Source organism: Ptychodera flava, chromosome 14 (genome assembly GCF_041260155.1).
Source record: "Ptychodera flava strain L36383 chromosome 14, AS_Pfla_20210202, whole genome shotgun sequence".
Classification (NCBI taxonomy): Eukaryota; Metazoa; Hemichordata; class Enteropneusta; family Ptychoderidae; genus Ptychodera; species Ptychodera flava.
The window spans coordinates 9,050,894-9,066,493 of NC_091941.1; the positions used below are offsets into that span (position 1 = coordinate 9,050,894).

The 15,600-nt window shown below is 37.9% G+C and overlaps 1 protein-coding gene across 1 annotated transcript; it reads left to right on the forward strand.

Moving 5' to 3' along the window:
• Positions 1 to 118: 118 nt before the first annotated feature.
• LOC139149232 (cyclin-dependent kinase inhibitor 3-like) lies at positions 119 to 15,362 on the forward strand. Its single transcript, XM_070720846.1, has 7 exons — positions 119 to 267; positions 353 to 435; positions 10,245 to 10,300; positions 10,711 to 10,755; positions 11,251 to 11,494; positions 12,286 to 12,400; positions 12,665 to 15,362. Exons 1-7 carry the CDS (start codon positions 256 to 258, stop codon positions 12,749 to 12,751), a joined length of 642 nt encoding a protein of 213 aa, XP_070576947.1. The 5' UTR covers positions 119 to 255; the 3' UTR covers positions 12,752 to 15,362.
• The last annotated feature ends 238 nt before the right edge of the window (positions 15,363 to 15,600 follow it).

A 15,600-nucleotide genomic window follows, 5' to 3' on the forward strand; every position in this document is an offset into this window, starting at 1 on the left:
GGAACGGACTTTCATTTCAAATTCTAGATATTTCTATTATTGACAAATAATGATTAAATGTGTTTTGAAATGGTAAAAGTTATTGGGATGCTATTGAAAGGAGACTTATTTCGTCGCGATGTTTCGAACATACAATACGTACGAGGAGCCCACACAACATCACAGCCAATCAGAATCAAGCTTTTGGCATGGCATAAATTTCAAACGCCTCCAGTGTGGGAACAGATCCAGGCAACAGACTGAAAACAAGACAAGATGGTGCGACTTGTAAGTACATTGATGTTCATCTTTCATAAGCGTCTTTTATTATTTTCGTGGTACAAATAAACTCAAATTTTTACATTTATTGCAGGGTGACCAGAGAGGAGCGATGAGTAATTTCGATTCGTCTGACGAAGAAGGCGATTGTGATTTGACCCCTTTCAAAATAGACTGGTGAGTGTACATTTTTAAATGGAACGATATCCATTGTGTGGTTGTACACACGCGGACATGCACTTCTCAACCTCGTCATTTGTAGCTATTACAACTTGATCATGATCGGACGTATCGCTTATGGTTCTTTCTGCCATCGAAGGCTGTACAACATATGCAAGTTCCGATGATGGATATGACCCACGTGGTGCTGGTGGTCGGTGTTTAAACCACACAACATGCAGGCACATGTACATGTACCACCGAGAAATGCAGTGCCTGCATGATCCATTAAGATAATGCATCCAGGAATTTATTCACATTGTTCCCGGTATTGGATTTCCGGTCTCTGTAAATGTTGTAACTAGCCATAACGACTAGTAACGACCAGAAACGAGCAGTACGAGCAATAACGACCTAGAACTAGACAGAACGAGCCAATAACGAGCCATAACGAGCCAAAAAAATATGATCTGTCCATACATTAATCTACAAGCGCAGTTCCCGCCAATCCTGGAAATCCCGCCCTCTACGGCATGTTTGGACATGGTGCGGCCCGTTACCAGTAACGAGCTGCAGCGTAGCAATTACGGTCAATAACGACCAGAAACAAGCAGTAATGAGCAGTAACGAGCAATAAGGGGCCAGAACAAGATAGAACGAGCCAATACGGGGCAATAAAGAGCCCCCAAAATATGATCTTTTCCCCAATGGATTACTCATGCTAAGGGACAGAAAAGAAATTATAAGACGGGAGGGCTGATGTTTTTCAACCTGACGCTGAGGACAAAATAGTGAATTGTGAACTTCAAACGTGTTTCCATGAAAAATAGTAACGTACATCAATTTACGTGCTCAAAAAACCATACCATGAAACTTTTAAAGAATAGCTTTATCCTTTGAAAATAATCAAAATAAAATCAAATAAAGTAAACAGTTGCACAAAAACCCTCCCTTCCCACCCCAAGGGACTGATTTCTTTTCCCTGTGGTTTTGTAAGGGAAAAATTGTTTATAGTTTATCCCTGGATTACCATGTGAAGTGAGGTTGTAGTTTTGGCCCGAAATTCACATATCATTTTAAATCCCACATATTCACTTCCAAACACCACATTGTAATTGACAAACATTTACAAATGCAAAGACATAGTCAGTATTGTATCGCAAAAAGAGTCCATGCTTTTCTCATAGATTGCCATATAGTAGTGTAAAATTAGAGAAAATCATATTTCATGCGCAAGTGGGTTAAGGCATGGGCGTCAAACGTTATCATGAATATGCATTAGGGCTCATGAATATTAATAAAACAACATTGCCCACACATGAGATAACAACAGAAAATCTCTAAAATCATATCACAAAGTTCCTAACTTGAACATCATCGAGCCAACGAAGTGACAAAGGACACACTAGTGTTCACAACAAAAGATAGCCCATAAGCACTGTGTGGAACTTCGAACACATAGAATAGGCCGATCATCGCGTACAAACGAAATCCATACATCAGCCATCCTGAGGCCAAAGTCCACGGCATGAGGAACGGGGTGAAAGGGTTAATGAACAGAGTCGGACACAAAACGATCCAAACATCAGTATTCTTGCTTCCCTGCAAGAAGAATGCAGAGATCAACAACATAGATACAATATAAAATTAAGGAAGAGATGTGCTTATGTCATGGAGATACATTTGGTACCTCCATGTTTATATAAGCCACTAAGGAACGAACTTGTAGGAAACGTGGGGGTCAAAAGTCACGATGGTCTGAGACAAACTTCCACGTCTCACCTTGACTATAACAACCAATTTGTTAATTTTCTCACTAACAACCTTACCGGATACAGACAGAAACACATAAAAGCACAAGCAAGACAAGAGGATGATGTGTGCAGCCACTTTCAGCTTAAAATTACAAATGTTTCAGTAACAGGCGACGGGGTCATGACCTTTTGGATTGCTTGCGAGATGGCCCGATCGCGCACAAAGCGACCAGATTTTCTTTCGAAAATTCCAACTTGTAGATCGCAATTTTTTCCTGAACTTTTGCTATCCCCAAACTAAGGCTTAAAATATCTTTACAACAATACCTTAAACATGTATGATTTGGTAGCGTTTCTTTAAAAAATCACCGAAACTCAACCAAGAATTGACTTTTCCTACAAATCGTACGTATTTGGCGCAAATTTGAGGCGATTAACTCAGCAATTTCTCTTTGTAAAGGATGTTGATCGATTGTCCTGAACCCATTCTATTATCATACGCCCAAAAAACATAGTTTAAATGTGGTTTACAAGTTGGAATATGCCGATAAATATATACGCGATTTTGGCGCGAAAATGTCAATATAAAATCACGTGACACCTTTTATGCAAATTTAAGTGACATAAACTGAAAGAGCTATCAAAACTACGTATGTGTACCAAATTTCATCAAAATATGACCAGTAGTTTTTGAGAAATAAAATTCAGCTCGAAATTCAGTCTGGACCCCTGCTGGACCCCTGCCTTAACTCACTTGCGTGCACACACATGCACTTCTTACCTCCAAATTTCTATATAAAGTACATTATCAAACATATACAAATGTAGGGATATCGCTTGTTTTGTTGGGGATTTATCAATGGTTTGCCCAACAGACTCTGGATTTAATTTTTAAAATGGGGCCCTCCCCTCATAATCTTTCTCCAGTCCCTTACCATGATTGCCGGCAAGGGTCAGAGTTCAGGCAAATGTGGTTTCATGAATGCAAAACGGATACTACGCGCGCTCAAGTTTATAAGCTCTCTGGGAATTGACTCTTCTGTCTTTTTTATTCTGTCTTTTTTATATCAACAATACATAAATGAATGTGAATTTTTCTTTTTATTCGAAAAATGTTTATCAGGCTTCACTCGTACGCCACGTGTTTACTGAGCACTGCCGCAGAGGTTTCGAGATTGTACAAAGCATGTCGTAGAGGGCAGGATTTCAAGGACAGGCGGGAAGTGCGGTTGTAGTTCACTTTATGGACAGATCATTTTTATTTTGCTCTTCATCGCTCGTTATTGGCTCGTACTTTCTATTTCTAGCGCGTTATTGCTTACTCTAAGAGCACTGTTGCAGAAGTTTTTGGCAATACCAAACGTCATAGAGGGCGTGATTTCTAAGCTTGGCGGGAACTGCGCTTTTAGTTTAATTAAGGGACAGATCAAATTTTTTTGGCTCGTTACGGATCGTTATTGGCTCGTTCTGTCTAGTTCTAGGTCGTTATTGCTCGTTACTGCCGTTTCTGGTCGTTACTGATCGTTATGGCTAGTTACCACATTTACAAACACCCATTGGATTTCCGGTCTTCTACAATGTAACATAGACGTATGATAAGTGTGATTCTACAATCCAGCTGCAGTTCTGTAACACCCGAACTTTTCACGACATGCAAGGCCAAACTTTCCCGGCCACACAAAATTGTTGACGAAAGTTTTGGGCTACAGAACTGCAGCAAATCCACCCACAGACCTGCACATAAAGCAGAGATGTTCTGTAGATGGCAGTAAAACGATGTAAGTTGCTGCCATAGCTCTACTGTATCACTGCCTAACATCGTAAAACCGGTGCACAAGTGGTAAGGCTAGGTTTGTAGGAAGTATTGTAATACAAAAATTGCATTCCTGTAATTGCCCGTAGCATAGACCCTGTAGTGAGAAACTCCATGGTCCATATACCTGTTAGTCTCTGCATGGATGTAAAAAATAGATTTTACATCCATGGTCTCTGCTACCTCCATGGTCTGGTGCATCATGGATCTATTTTTACAGTAGTTGGTGTTTGCTGTTTTCTCACTATCTGATGACAAACTCTGATAAGCAACATTTGAATAGATTTCCATCTTTTGTAGGAAAGATAGTACCATCATGATTAAAGGTCAGCCCATGGAGGTAGCACTGTGTGTTACCTCCATGGTCAGCCTTGTGGCCAATACAATCATGGAGGTAGCACATAGACGATGAATGATTGCTGTCTGTATTCACACTTGGTTCGTAGCCAAGATGACACCATGAAGGTGGAAGAGAGACTATCTCCATGGTGTGACAAAACCCTTGGCTGGACACCAACACAGTTCAAAAAAAAAATTGCGAAGTAAATTACCTCAATTCACAAAAATGCTAAAGTTCACTCTCTTCTTGGGGTACCAAACTGTGCATGTTTTTAGATGTAGTTTGATTCCTTTTCAATGTGGTTCATTAGAAATTTGAAACACTGATTTAGCATAACAATACAGGTGTGAACACAACACTTGATCCACTTCCTGCCGTGTTCCACACTAACAATGGGTAACATGGGGGAAAAGGAGACGTATTCACTGATGTCAGGAACACTGTAGAGTTCACACCACTTCATGAGTAAAATATTGGCAGATGCATTTATGGATAACATGGCTGTAGCACAGATGCTTACCAAAGGGATATAAAAACAAGCAGGATCCAGGATGGATGGGAAACCTTGTTGACACATTTCAAAGACCCTTTAGCTCACTAAATAAATCTTTAATGTTGTGAGACAGACTACTTGATGCCTTAGGGTGGTAACAGAGATCCTGGAGCAAGATCCAGGGTCTATGAGATTAGTCTTCATACTCAGTAACTTCATGGTCTACCCTCCATTGTCTGACACTGCAACATTTGCTCACAACCTGAAGTACCTGTCATGAAATTTATGAAAGTTTAGAAAACATTTTTATCATAAGCTCTCATTGGGAACCAAAATAATGTCCTGGGTCCAAATAACCAAACCTGGTGTGTGAGCTTCAGTGGAACTACTCAGACATTCACATGTGCCATGAGATCTGCTGCTCCACCGTCTATGGATGGAAGCATGGTATAAAGTTGAATGGGATGAACAAGTTCAACTTTTGTGTATTTGCTCCCATCAGGCTTTCACACTTTACCCAACCATGGCTACTCACTATTAAAATTGGTCAAGAATTTTGAAATTGTACCAATGAATGGATTGATCATTATCTCAATATGTTATGCCAATTTTTGCACATTGTCATGACCTTGTTTTGATCATAAGAGATCTCTGATGCAAGAGACAAGAGATGGCACCTGAAACTTTTAGTCATTTAAAGGTATGGAAATCGATCCCAGGGCCTAGGAGTGGCACATGTAAAACAGTGTGTATCTTTGTGTCAGAGGCGGAATAAACTATGAGTGTATCTATTTATCCAGGAAATCTTAATCCCGATTGCTATGTTTGTACGCATATAGAGCCAGCCAACGTTAGGGACACAAAAAACAACACGGGGAACAAACAGGCAATGGCTTTGAACAAAATCAATGTACCCGGTACTTCACCGATATTCGTAGCTTGACGCACTTTGAACATAGCTCGTAACAAGGGACAGAGGAAAGCCCATGGAACTACGTGTACAACTATAACAGCCACTCATGTAGTTCATGCACAGTGGAGATTTTTTGGATCAACAACTTTGACGGATGATGGACTGACCTTTCCCACTCGATTCAGCACACAATTTTCGTATTGACTGTTGACGCGATGTTTACAGTTGTTACGTGGTGGCAAATCCTTGTCGAATCGACGACTGCTGCGTAAACAGTCACTGAAAAAACTGTGCACGCATTTACGAGCACTGGATATTTTTACCGTTTTTAATCGAAACCGTCCGTATATGCGTATGACGGTGACAAAAACAACACAAGGAATCTGGCGTACATTGTTACTGAATTACTTTGACCAAAAAATTCACCTAAATTCGGAACGATGATCATACAGAACTCTGCAGGTTTCCGGACTAAACGACCCCAAACCGACCGGATCTCAGTCAACTGTACCGGGCTCGACGTCTACTCTGTCAGCGTCCACTCAAACTTTACTTTACCCAACAAACTGGCAATATACTCAATTTCCGTTGAAAAAAATTCAAACTGTGTATCGTATTGAAAAATAATCTTACCGGGGCCACGGAGCAAATTAAAAAGCCAACAAACCCCAACAGAAACATTGGAATGATCATTAGTGTGCAAGGTCGCTGTATTATATGTCAGGGTAAAAAAATTCTAGCTTTTTCAGGACGGTGCAAAAGGCGGGCAGAATTAGACAAGATTACGACCAATGTGTTACCGCCGATGGTACATAACGTACTGTTGATAGCAGGTAGTTCGGTGTCCAGTGATAAACACGATTCCTAATATACCACGGCTGTTGATTTGAACTGCCTCCGATCGAAAATTGTTAATACAAAGACATGATGTCAATAATTTTGCGAGATTATAAGTATCCGCTGTCTTCTCGCCAAATAGCTGCGATCAAGATTATTATGATACAAGCAATTGACCGCCGAACACCTACTTGCTCTTCTTATACACAACGTGTATAAAAATGGGTTATTCCTGCTGAGAAATACGACAGCAAATATTGCAATGTGAATTTCTTACTATCTTCCTCGCAATGATTTTTTCATCTGTGTCTATTTTACCATAGTTACTGGACCATTTCTGACGATTTTTACTGACAAAGAATCAGTTCACACTTATCGTGGGAACACATTGCAAACACGTTCAAAAATTTTTCATCACATGAAAGATTACCGTAATCCCCGTTCCAAAGATGTAGGAAATGTATAATTGGTTGTTTATCATGAACAATCCCGAAATGCAGCCTCTAAATACAAAATGATTTTTCTTCTGAACAACAACTGTTCCCGACAACTTTACAATCGCACTCTGGTCATCACATGACGGTTGTTACCGTACATGTGCTGCCGCCAATGGAGAATCAAAAAATCAAAAGTCAAAAAGTATAGAAAAAATATCAATATCCAAGCAATGTTAGACAGAGTAATTTTGATAGGGTCAATTTATTGTATATTATAAAAAATCTCCAGGCCACTCGGAACATCGTAAGATTATGATCGCACTCGTTCGAATACTACACTCACACGGTAGGGTAAAACTGGGAACTCAGATCGTTATATACTGCTTCCGCCAAGCAAATCCGCTTAGGCTAAAGACGGTAAAATGACCATAATTATTATTGCTAGTCTCTGTAAATTTTTGCCGACTATTCGTTAGTAGTTGTCGAATTTCTTGAGTTTGTCCGAAAACTTTCAGTGAATGACGTAAGGTTCAAGCACGTGGGTGGAGGGACGGGGGTTCAAGACATGTGAGTGCGAACGCAATATCGATATCAGGAAAGCAAAATCAGTCACAGACAATCGAGGAAGAACATTAGAGTCTATTACATGTAATCTGCGAATTAAATGAATCCTAGGTTACTATGAAAGTAAAAAAGGTAATGTTGGTCCCTGGTTGGGAAAGAAAAATTAATCAAAAAAACGTCAGATAATTAGAGCAATTTTGTAAAAAACAAGCTCAGAAAAACGTGTAGAGAAGAACATCACGGCGATCTTCAGACCTTTCATCATGTTTCAGTCTGAATGTCAACATTTTATGCTATAATCTATTTCAAGTGTCTCTTTTTGGTAAAAATCCGACAGAGATGAGTCAATCGCGATTTAGTTTCATCGCCCCGACCCGACAGGAAATAATGCAGCTCATGGGCACCTGCATAATCGTGGCATGAACGTATCCAATGGGCGTCCACTGCCTCGGCCATTGACCATGCATGGCCAGCAAACCCCGGCGGTGGCAGTCCCCGGGTTGGTGGGTACCCATGCTTGTTACCCAAGTTTGAAAAGTACCCCCTTTCCTAGAATATTTCTGAGAAAAACACCCCCTATTTGTGGCAAATCTGGGAGAAATTAGCTGTAAAAAACATACCCTTATTTTCGAAATCTAGGAGGTTAGTATGTTGACTTCAAGGGTTGACCCTGGAGGTTGACTTTGTATACATGTACATACATCACAAATGTTTGTCCTCACCCGCACAATCATCTTCCTTATCCGTTTGGATCTGGAGTTCTCTGGGCATGTATACGTCATATGTACATACAAATGTACGGTACTGTTTTTCATTTTCTTTGTGAGTGAGATTAGACCAGATTTAGTGTCCTAGGGAGATTATGAAAGGACTGCCCCTAATCTCGGAGGTTACTCTGAAAAAGTACCCCTTTTTCTTGATTTCACGGACCTAGAATCTCCGAGATGACTGAAGAAAAACACCCCCTTTTCTGTGAATTTGGTAACGCGCATGGGTACCCACCAACCTGGGGACTGCCACCACCGGGCAGCAAACAACGGTTTTAGACGTCACGATAGCATTCTTTTCGCACTCTGTGACCGGTTGAGTGATTTGGGTAGGCAATTGGATTTGGATCGGACTCGAGTTGATTTCGGCCGAAAACAGTCAGAAAAGTAGTTTTTCGTGCTCCGTCCAAATTGGATCCGCATGTTGCCGGTTTTGTCCATGGCAATCAGCAGAGCCGTGGTGGGAGGCCGTATAGCGCCGGGAACACACAGCATCGTACGCAGGGCTAGCCACAACATACTTCCAAAAGAGATCTATCGTAAAATGTCGTACTACAGGTCAACATACACACCACCCATTCATATGCCTACAGGTACACAGATCAACAAACAAACTGGGAGAGGCAATCTGCTTGAAACCATGAAGCAGTCCGTTTGTGTCTGAACTCATCTGAGACTCGTGTTCAGTGACCGATGGTCAAGTAATTTGGTCAGTGGTAAGAATTGTTTATTCATACTTGACATCGTAATCGATCCGATGTACACAACAAATGTTTGATCGTTTGCACCTTTTCGCGTCCCTTCGTGATTGGCAGATGTTCTGTGGACGCTTTGAACACAACATCGAAGCAGTTTTGGCATCAAAAATCAACTTAAAATGGAAAAAATGAGAGAATTTCACCAACAAGTTGATGCAACAAGTATTCACAAAACGTAATATGTTGGAACAGTGCTTAATTACACCATGGTTGTTGAAAGCTCCAGATTTTCGGGAGCATTCGTTGACGCTGTTGCCATACGCCACTCATATTGGATTATGAATGCCCAGGGAGATAGGGGGTATTTATAGGCTCCCCCTGCCTTTAATTACTAAGAAATCCAGGTACATCAGAAATACACGTACTAGAAGCATCATGTAATGTTAGCCATATAGTGAGCAAAAGCAGACTACCAGAGACTCAATGAACTACTGCTATCTGGTATTGGTAATTCACTGGGACTACCACATCAAAAAAGATTTTCAAGCTCTGCATTAATGGAAAGCACAATACAGCAAAAGCTGGGTAATCAAAAATTATTTGGGAGCTTGCAATCTTCTCTTGGAATGATGTAAACAAAATTCTCCGATGTTTAATTTGCAAAGTGAGGTGTTGACCTGATCTTCATTCACAGTAAGCCAACATGAATGCACCATTCCGAGTAAGGTTCACCTGGTTGTCTGATGTACATACAGCTGGCTTTTACATCCCACAAGCACTGACAGTCCCATGCTGACTGAAGCGCTGAGTTACATTCTGCATAGCGCCACCAGTGTTAGAATGTAGGAAAGGGGAGACCAATTATTAGGCTAATATGTCAAATAATTTCCCATGCAGTTGTTCACTACCTTACATCATTACTTACTTTTCTTCATCATGGTGCCACAGTCTCAATTTTACCAAATATCAAAACTGACCGTGACACTGAGCTACAAATCTGGAGTGAGTTGCAGTCATCTCTCATTGAAAGATGTACGCACACCATAGGCCACTGCAGTGAATTAACATTCATGGCCAAAGCAGCACCATGGAATCATGTACCAAATCAATATGTCTGCCAAGTACAAATCATAGACGTGCAAATCATTTACATTCAATGTGATTTTATTTTTCATAGAATCTAAACATGATCAAAATTTCTATTTATTAAGGTTGGATTACTCTGATGTTGGATGTCCAGAAGACCTTGGAATCAGTAGCTTACCAGGTAAAGTGTTTCTTGCTTGTTTTGTTATTGAACAATTTATACGTAGTTATTGTCTCTTACTTATTGAATATACATACCAGTGAAATAGTGTTTCAAAGATTTTTGTTGCTTCTTCCCAAATGGTACAAAATAGTGTACTAGAAAAAGAAAGATTATAGGAATTATATTCTTCCTGAGGAAGTTACTGTAAGTATTTTTTTGAGTTGTCTTGTCAGGTAGAGATAGCTATTAAAAAATTGTTTGCTGTTCATTCTGTATGCCACCATTTTGGCTTGCTTTCCCCGTTTGCATCATAGCCTGGCTGGCACTTAAGCTTACACCGACTCTCTTCCTATCTTATTGCCGTTCTCCAAACTTTTAAAATTGTGCAAAAACCTAAGTTTATAAGTGTTTTGAATGCTCTGTTTCAGGCTGCAGATTCAAGGATGTTTGGAGAAGTCTGGATGCTGACATAGGTGAGTCAGTCTGTTTGCTAATTAATCTTGAAAAAGTTGAGGACACTTTCTCTTCATTTGACATCTTACATTTGATTAAGCAGCAACATCTGTGTTGCATAACAGTGACTCTAATGATTGTAATTGATGCAGTTCAATAGCTGATATAGGAATTAAGATTTACCGGAGAAGTAAATATAATTACATAATCATAAGAATACAAGAGAAAAGTGATACTATGTGTTGGATTTTTATAGTATTTTATGCTCTAGGTAAATATAAACATTGACACATAATGCCATGATTTAAGATCTGTGGTATTTAATATTTTTGGTATTGATGATCACATCAACAGAAGATGAAATGCAATAAAGTCTCATGATAGTGAAAGGAAAAATAAATTATTTATTTCATCATATTTTTGAGAGTCACAATTGCATCTTATAATGGCAATGTACTTCATTTTCATAAAATTGTTATTTTGATTTAGTTTATATATTGCGTGTTCATTTACAGATTGCCTGAAGGAACAAGAAATCCAAGAAATATTTGTGCTGTGTACGAGGGGTGAAATGACAAAATACCGAGTACCTCGTCTTCTTCAAGAATACCATAAAGAGGACTTCACTGTGCATCACTATGCATTTCCTGATGGCAGTGTTCCGCCAATTGCAAATTGCATGAAACTCTTAGAAGAGTTGCGAGTCTGTTTGATGTCTGGAAGGAGATCCCTGATACACTGTTATGGTGGTCTTGGCAGGTAAGACCAAATAAACATACTGATTTCACCTCACATCACTGAGAAAGAAAACATTTTGCTTTGTTCATTCACTTGCTACATCTCGTGTATTGATACTTCCCATCATGAGATTATTAAGGCTGATAGGATATGTTGTTCTTACAGCTCTAGTAACCAACACTTTTGGACATTTTTTGTTGTCTTTATGCTATGTACAAACTGCTGCTTATTGATTTATTACAGTCTTTAGAGTATGGTGAAATTCCTGGAATTCAATTTGCCAAGCACTGACCGGAACTTCCAACTGGAAAGTCCTTGAATTTTAAAGCCTCCAGGAAAATCCTTGAAAATGAAATTGAGTCTTGGAATGTTCTGGAAAATTGATAATCTACCTATGATTTTCAAAAATTACTAGATGATCAGCAGTGATATGCTAAAAATTATATATCGCAGAAATGATATCTGGACAATGGTATGCAGGACATTTTTAACAAAACCTACAAAGGGCGCCCTCTATGTTAACAGTACTGAAAAGCTGAACAGTTTTCCGTGGCTGTTATTTTGATGGCTTTGTGTCAATAGGTATTAATTCAATTCTATTGACTATTTGAAATCTAGCATTCAAAACACAGCATATCTAAGATGTTTATTGTTGTGCATCATATAGCTTAAAAGTCACTTACATTTCAAGTTTTCACAAATGCAATGTGCATGAGGTCATAGTCTCAACTGAAGGCACAGAACCTGCTCTGTAGAACTGAATGTTCCATTTTCACAGTTGATTTGACTTTGTTCTTATTGTCTTTGTACAGGTCATGTGTGGTTGCTGTGTGTCTTATGCTGATGATGGATGAAAACATGGAAGTGGAAGAAGCAATTCAGAGGGTACGGACTTTGAGGGGATCGGGTGCCATACAAACAGTAAAGGTATGTATATTCTCAGGTTGACTTTGATTAAACAATGCAAAATATCAATTTATTACTATAATACTATTGATTTCAACAACATTTGTTTCTGAACATAACATACGTCATTTGGACTTCCTGTCTTATAGAGAGGGTAAAGTTCATTGAACCTCCACAAGATTTGTTCTTTCAGGCTTGTACTGTATGTAATTGTGTGATTTTGTCACTTTCATAGGTCATATACGAATATTTTACACTTTGATTTTTTTCCATTTTCTCCACCAGCAATACAACTTTGTCCATGACTTTCGTAAAATCATGAAGGAGTATGAAGCTACCAAAGAAGGACAACCACGTTCGCTGTCACGATAACCATGATCTAACAAACAATAGCAGAGATCAAACAGTTATGCTCAGACTTATCATAGCTGAAATCTAACCATGTCCATATTTATGAGAACTGATATACTGTATTTCAGTGAAAACTGAAAGTTCTGATTCCACTGTCACTTTCAGGTTACTTTGTTGTCATGCCAACCATAAGCTATATTTACACCTGTGTAATTTCTATATATTTTCAGTAAATGTTTATTCTTAATTTAGCTTGCTTTAACATGTTTTTTGAGTTATAAAGCCTTTGACTTCATGAAATAACTATATCTATAAATCTCATTTTCTTTCCGTTAAAGTTTAGCAACTCATAGTCAAGTTTCTTTATCATTCATGAATTTTTATGAAAGATTAATTATATATAAGTTTGCGGGAAAGGGATGGGGTACAACCTGACTTATTTTATTCATGAAGGATCAGTTTGTTTTATGTCAACTGTCAACTTACTAGATTTTATAAGGTGCTTTAGATTTTAAGATATATGATTTTTTCAGGGTAATTGATGTTTTCATTTCAAGTATTTTGATTGAACTTTGTTTTATTACACTGAATGACGGAGTCACGTAATTGAGTTGAGTACATCAAAGGATGTAACTATAGTCAAGAGTGACGTGAAAAAAATTGTCAGTGTTTTTATCTTGAAAGATTGAAAGAGACCGCTTCATAATTGAAAGATGCATGGTTTTGTGATTGAATGATATTACTACTTTAGTAAATGCAATTTTCTCTCCTTAAAATGTTTGCTCTAAATAATCATATGTGCATCACCTGCAAACGTCCAAGAAGTATGGACTCAACCATGCTACAGTGTGAATCAGCTACTAGAAACTGTTTGGTCTACAAACCGTAATAACCATTGACATTCATTGATGCAGCTGGTGTGTAGTAGAGAAATAATTATGTAGAATTCTTTAAAGACTCAAAATGACAAAAAGCTGTAAGCCGGATAATTCCTTAGAATTCCAAGATTAAATTTCCTGTCTTCTGTGTAGTAAGAAATGTGTATTTTTTCCAATAACAAGTTACTTACAGTAACCAGAACTGAAAACCTTGCCATAAGTTCACTAGATGGAGAAAGTTGTCATGTTAAAAATCTTTAACTGCTTTCTTGGATTATCTTTTCAACAATCATGTTTTATAAATTCAGTAAACTTACCCATAAGTGTGTTGTTAGACTGAAGAACATAATCGTACAGTTTTATTTCTCTTTGTTGGAATTTTTGTTAAGTGTACGGCTGTTTTCAAGAAAGATTGTTTTTAAAGCTTTCACTTGTCCTTGGATTTGAAAAAAAAATGTAGGCTAGATGTCTTTTTTGTGAACATCTTGAATTTTGTACCAAATTACAGTAACACATCATACTTAAATGCACTTTAATGTTGATTTCCTAAAACACTTAAGATATCTTTATTAATGTCATGAACAGTTCTGCAGAATGACGGAATAGTAAATTTCTAAACTGAATTAGTAACTGTGCAATGATATAATGAAAAGTATTTTGAAAATAAAAGACTCTATTTTACTGAAGTAGAATTTTTATTGCTAAGAACCAGCATTTTTCTCTTTTTCTGAAGTGAATATTTGTGTGATTTTGTTTTTATAAAAGTGGTGTCAAAACCTTTTCCTTGTTTATTTAAACAGTATGGTCAGTATCTTTTTAACAGGTTACTTCTGATATAAATGTGATTATAGATTAGCCCATTCAACAATTACGTCAAATTTCCCATGACAACAAAACAAGTACTGTCCACCATTCAATTTCATGTATTTCTAAACAGCAATTCTTGAATGATATTAGCAAAGATTGAACTAGAAATCATTTACAGGAAAAGAAACTTTATTGATTTGATAAATGGCAAGTCTTGGTGGACCATAGACGACCCTCATTTTTTTCCTGGGGGTCTCTGGGTTGACATACCATTATTATGTTAATCATGGATGGGAGTTACTTGGGGCTTGTAGATTTTAGTGATAACTTTTTTCACAAAGTATTGTGTATTGAACCATAGGGAAGAGAGGGATACCCCCACACTTGTTTCTCAGTCAATATGGCACGAACAAGGAGATTCCTGAAAATTAGATCTGAACGACCAAAATATTGCACTTTTAAAAGCACCTACAAAGTGACAGCAGAAGAGTGTAAAAGAGTCAAGATACGTGTAATACAAGTTCCGAACTTCCCTGTTTGTTTGATTGAATAACAAATATTTGACTGGTGTATGTGGTCACACCTCTGTGGAGGCTCTTAGTATTCAAATGATCTCTTCCATAGCTTGTTGAAAAATCTTGAGATTTCAATGAACTGCAGATTTCATCAATGTGAGTACAATGTCATATGTAATTATTTTGCGCTGTGGACTTACGATTATCTCCTTTCTCGGTGACTTGGAATTTTGTCAAACCATAAACAGTAGAGTTTCTCTACTGTCTATGGTCAAACTGGTAACTTCAATGTATCTTTTTTGCAAAACATGGAAGTGTAATTCTAGACTCGTAATATAAGCAATTTTTCACATGTAAATTTCAAACACTATTTTGTCATGTGATGATATTATCTTGTGTACATCATTGAAATAAACATATACAGTGAATTTATGTCAGAATTTGTATCTGTTTCAATCAAGGTAGTCATTTTATTTCAAAAGTATACAAACTGTATAAACAAATACACCAAGAGAATTTAACTCAATAGATAATACTAGAAATTTTGGAAAAGGCATGTTAATGGAAGTGGTTAAGGTAGCTACATACCTTTTAGACACTTTCAGATTTTTATTTTTTTCTCAATTGAACACGTCTCAAATCCCAATAAAGTATACATTTCTGAAAGCCC

Bases quoted from the DNA above. Each gene is read 5' to 3' on its own strand.
- LOC139149232 (XM_070720846.1), top strand. The intron at 436-10,244 runs GTGAGTGTACAT...CTATTTATTAAG, and splicing joins ACCCCTTTCAAAATAGACTG to GTTGGATTACTCTGATGTTG. The intron at 10,756-11,250 runs GTGAGTCAGTCT...GTTCATTTACAG, and splicing joins AAGTCTGGATGCTGACATAG to ATTGCCTGAAGGAACAAGAA.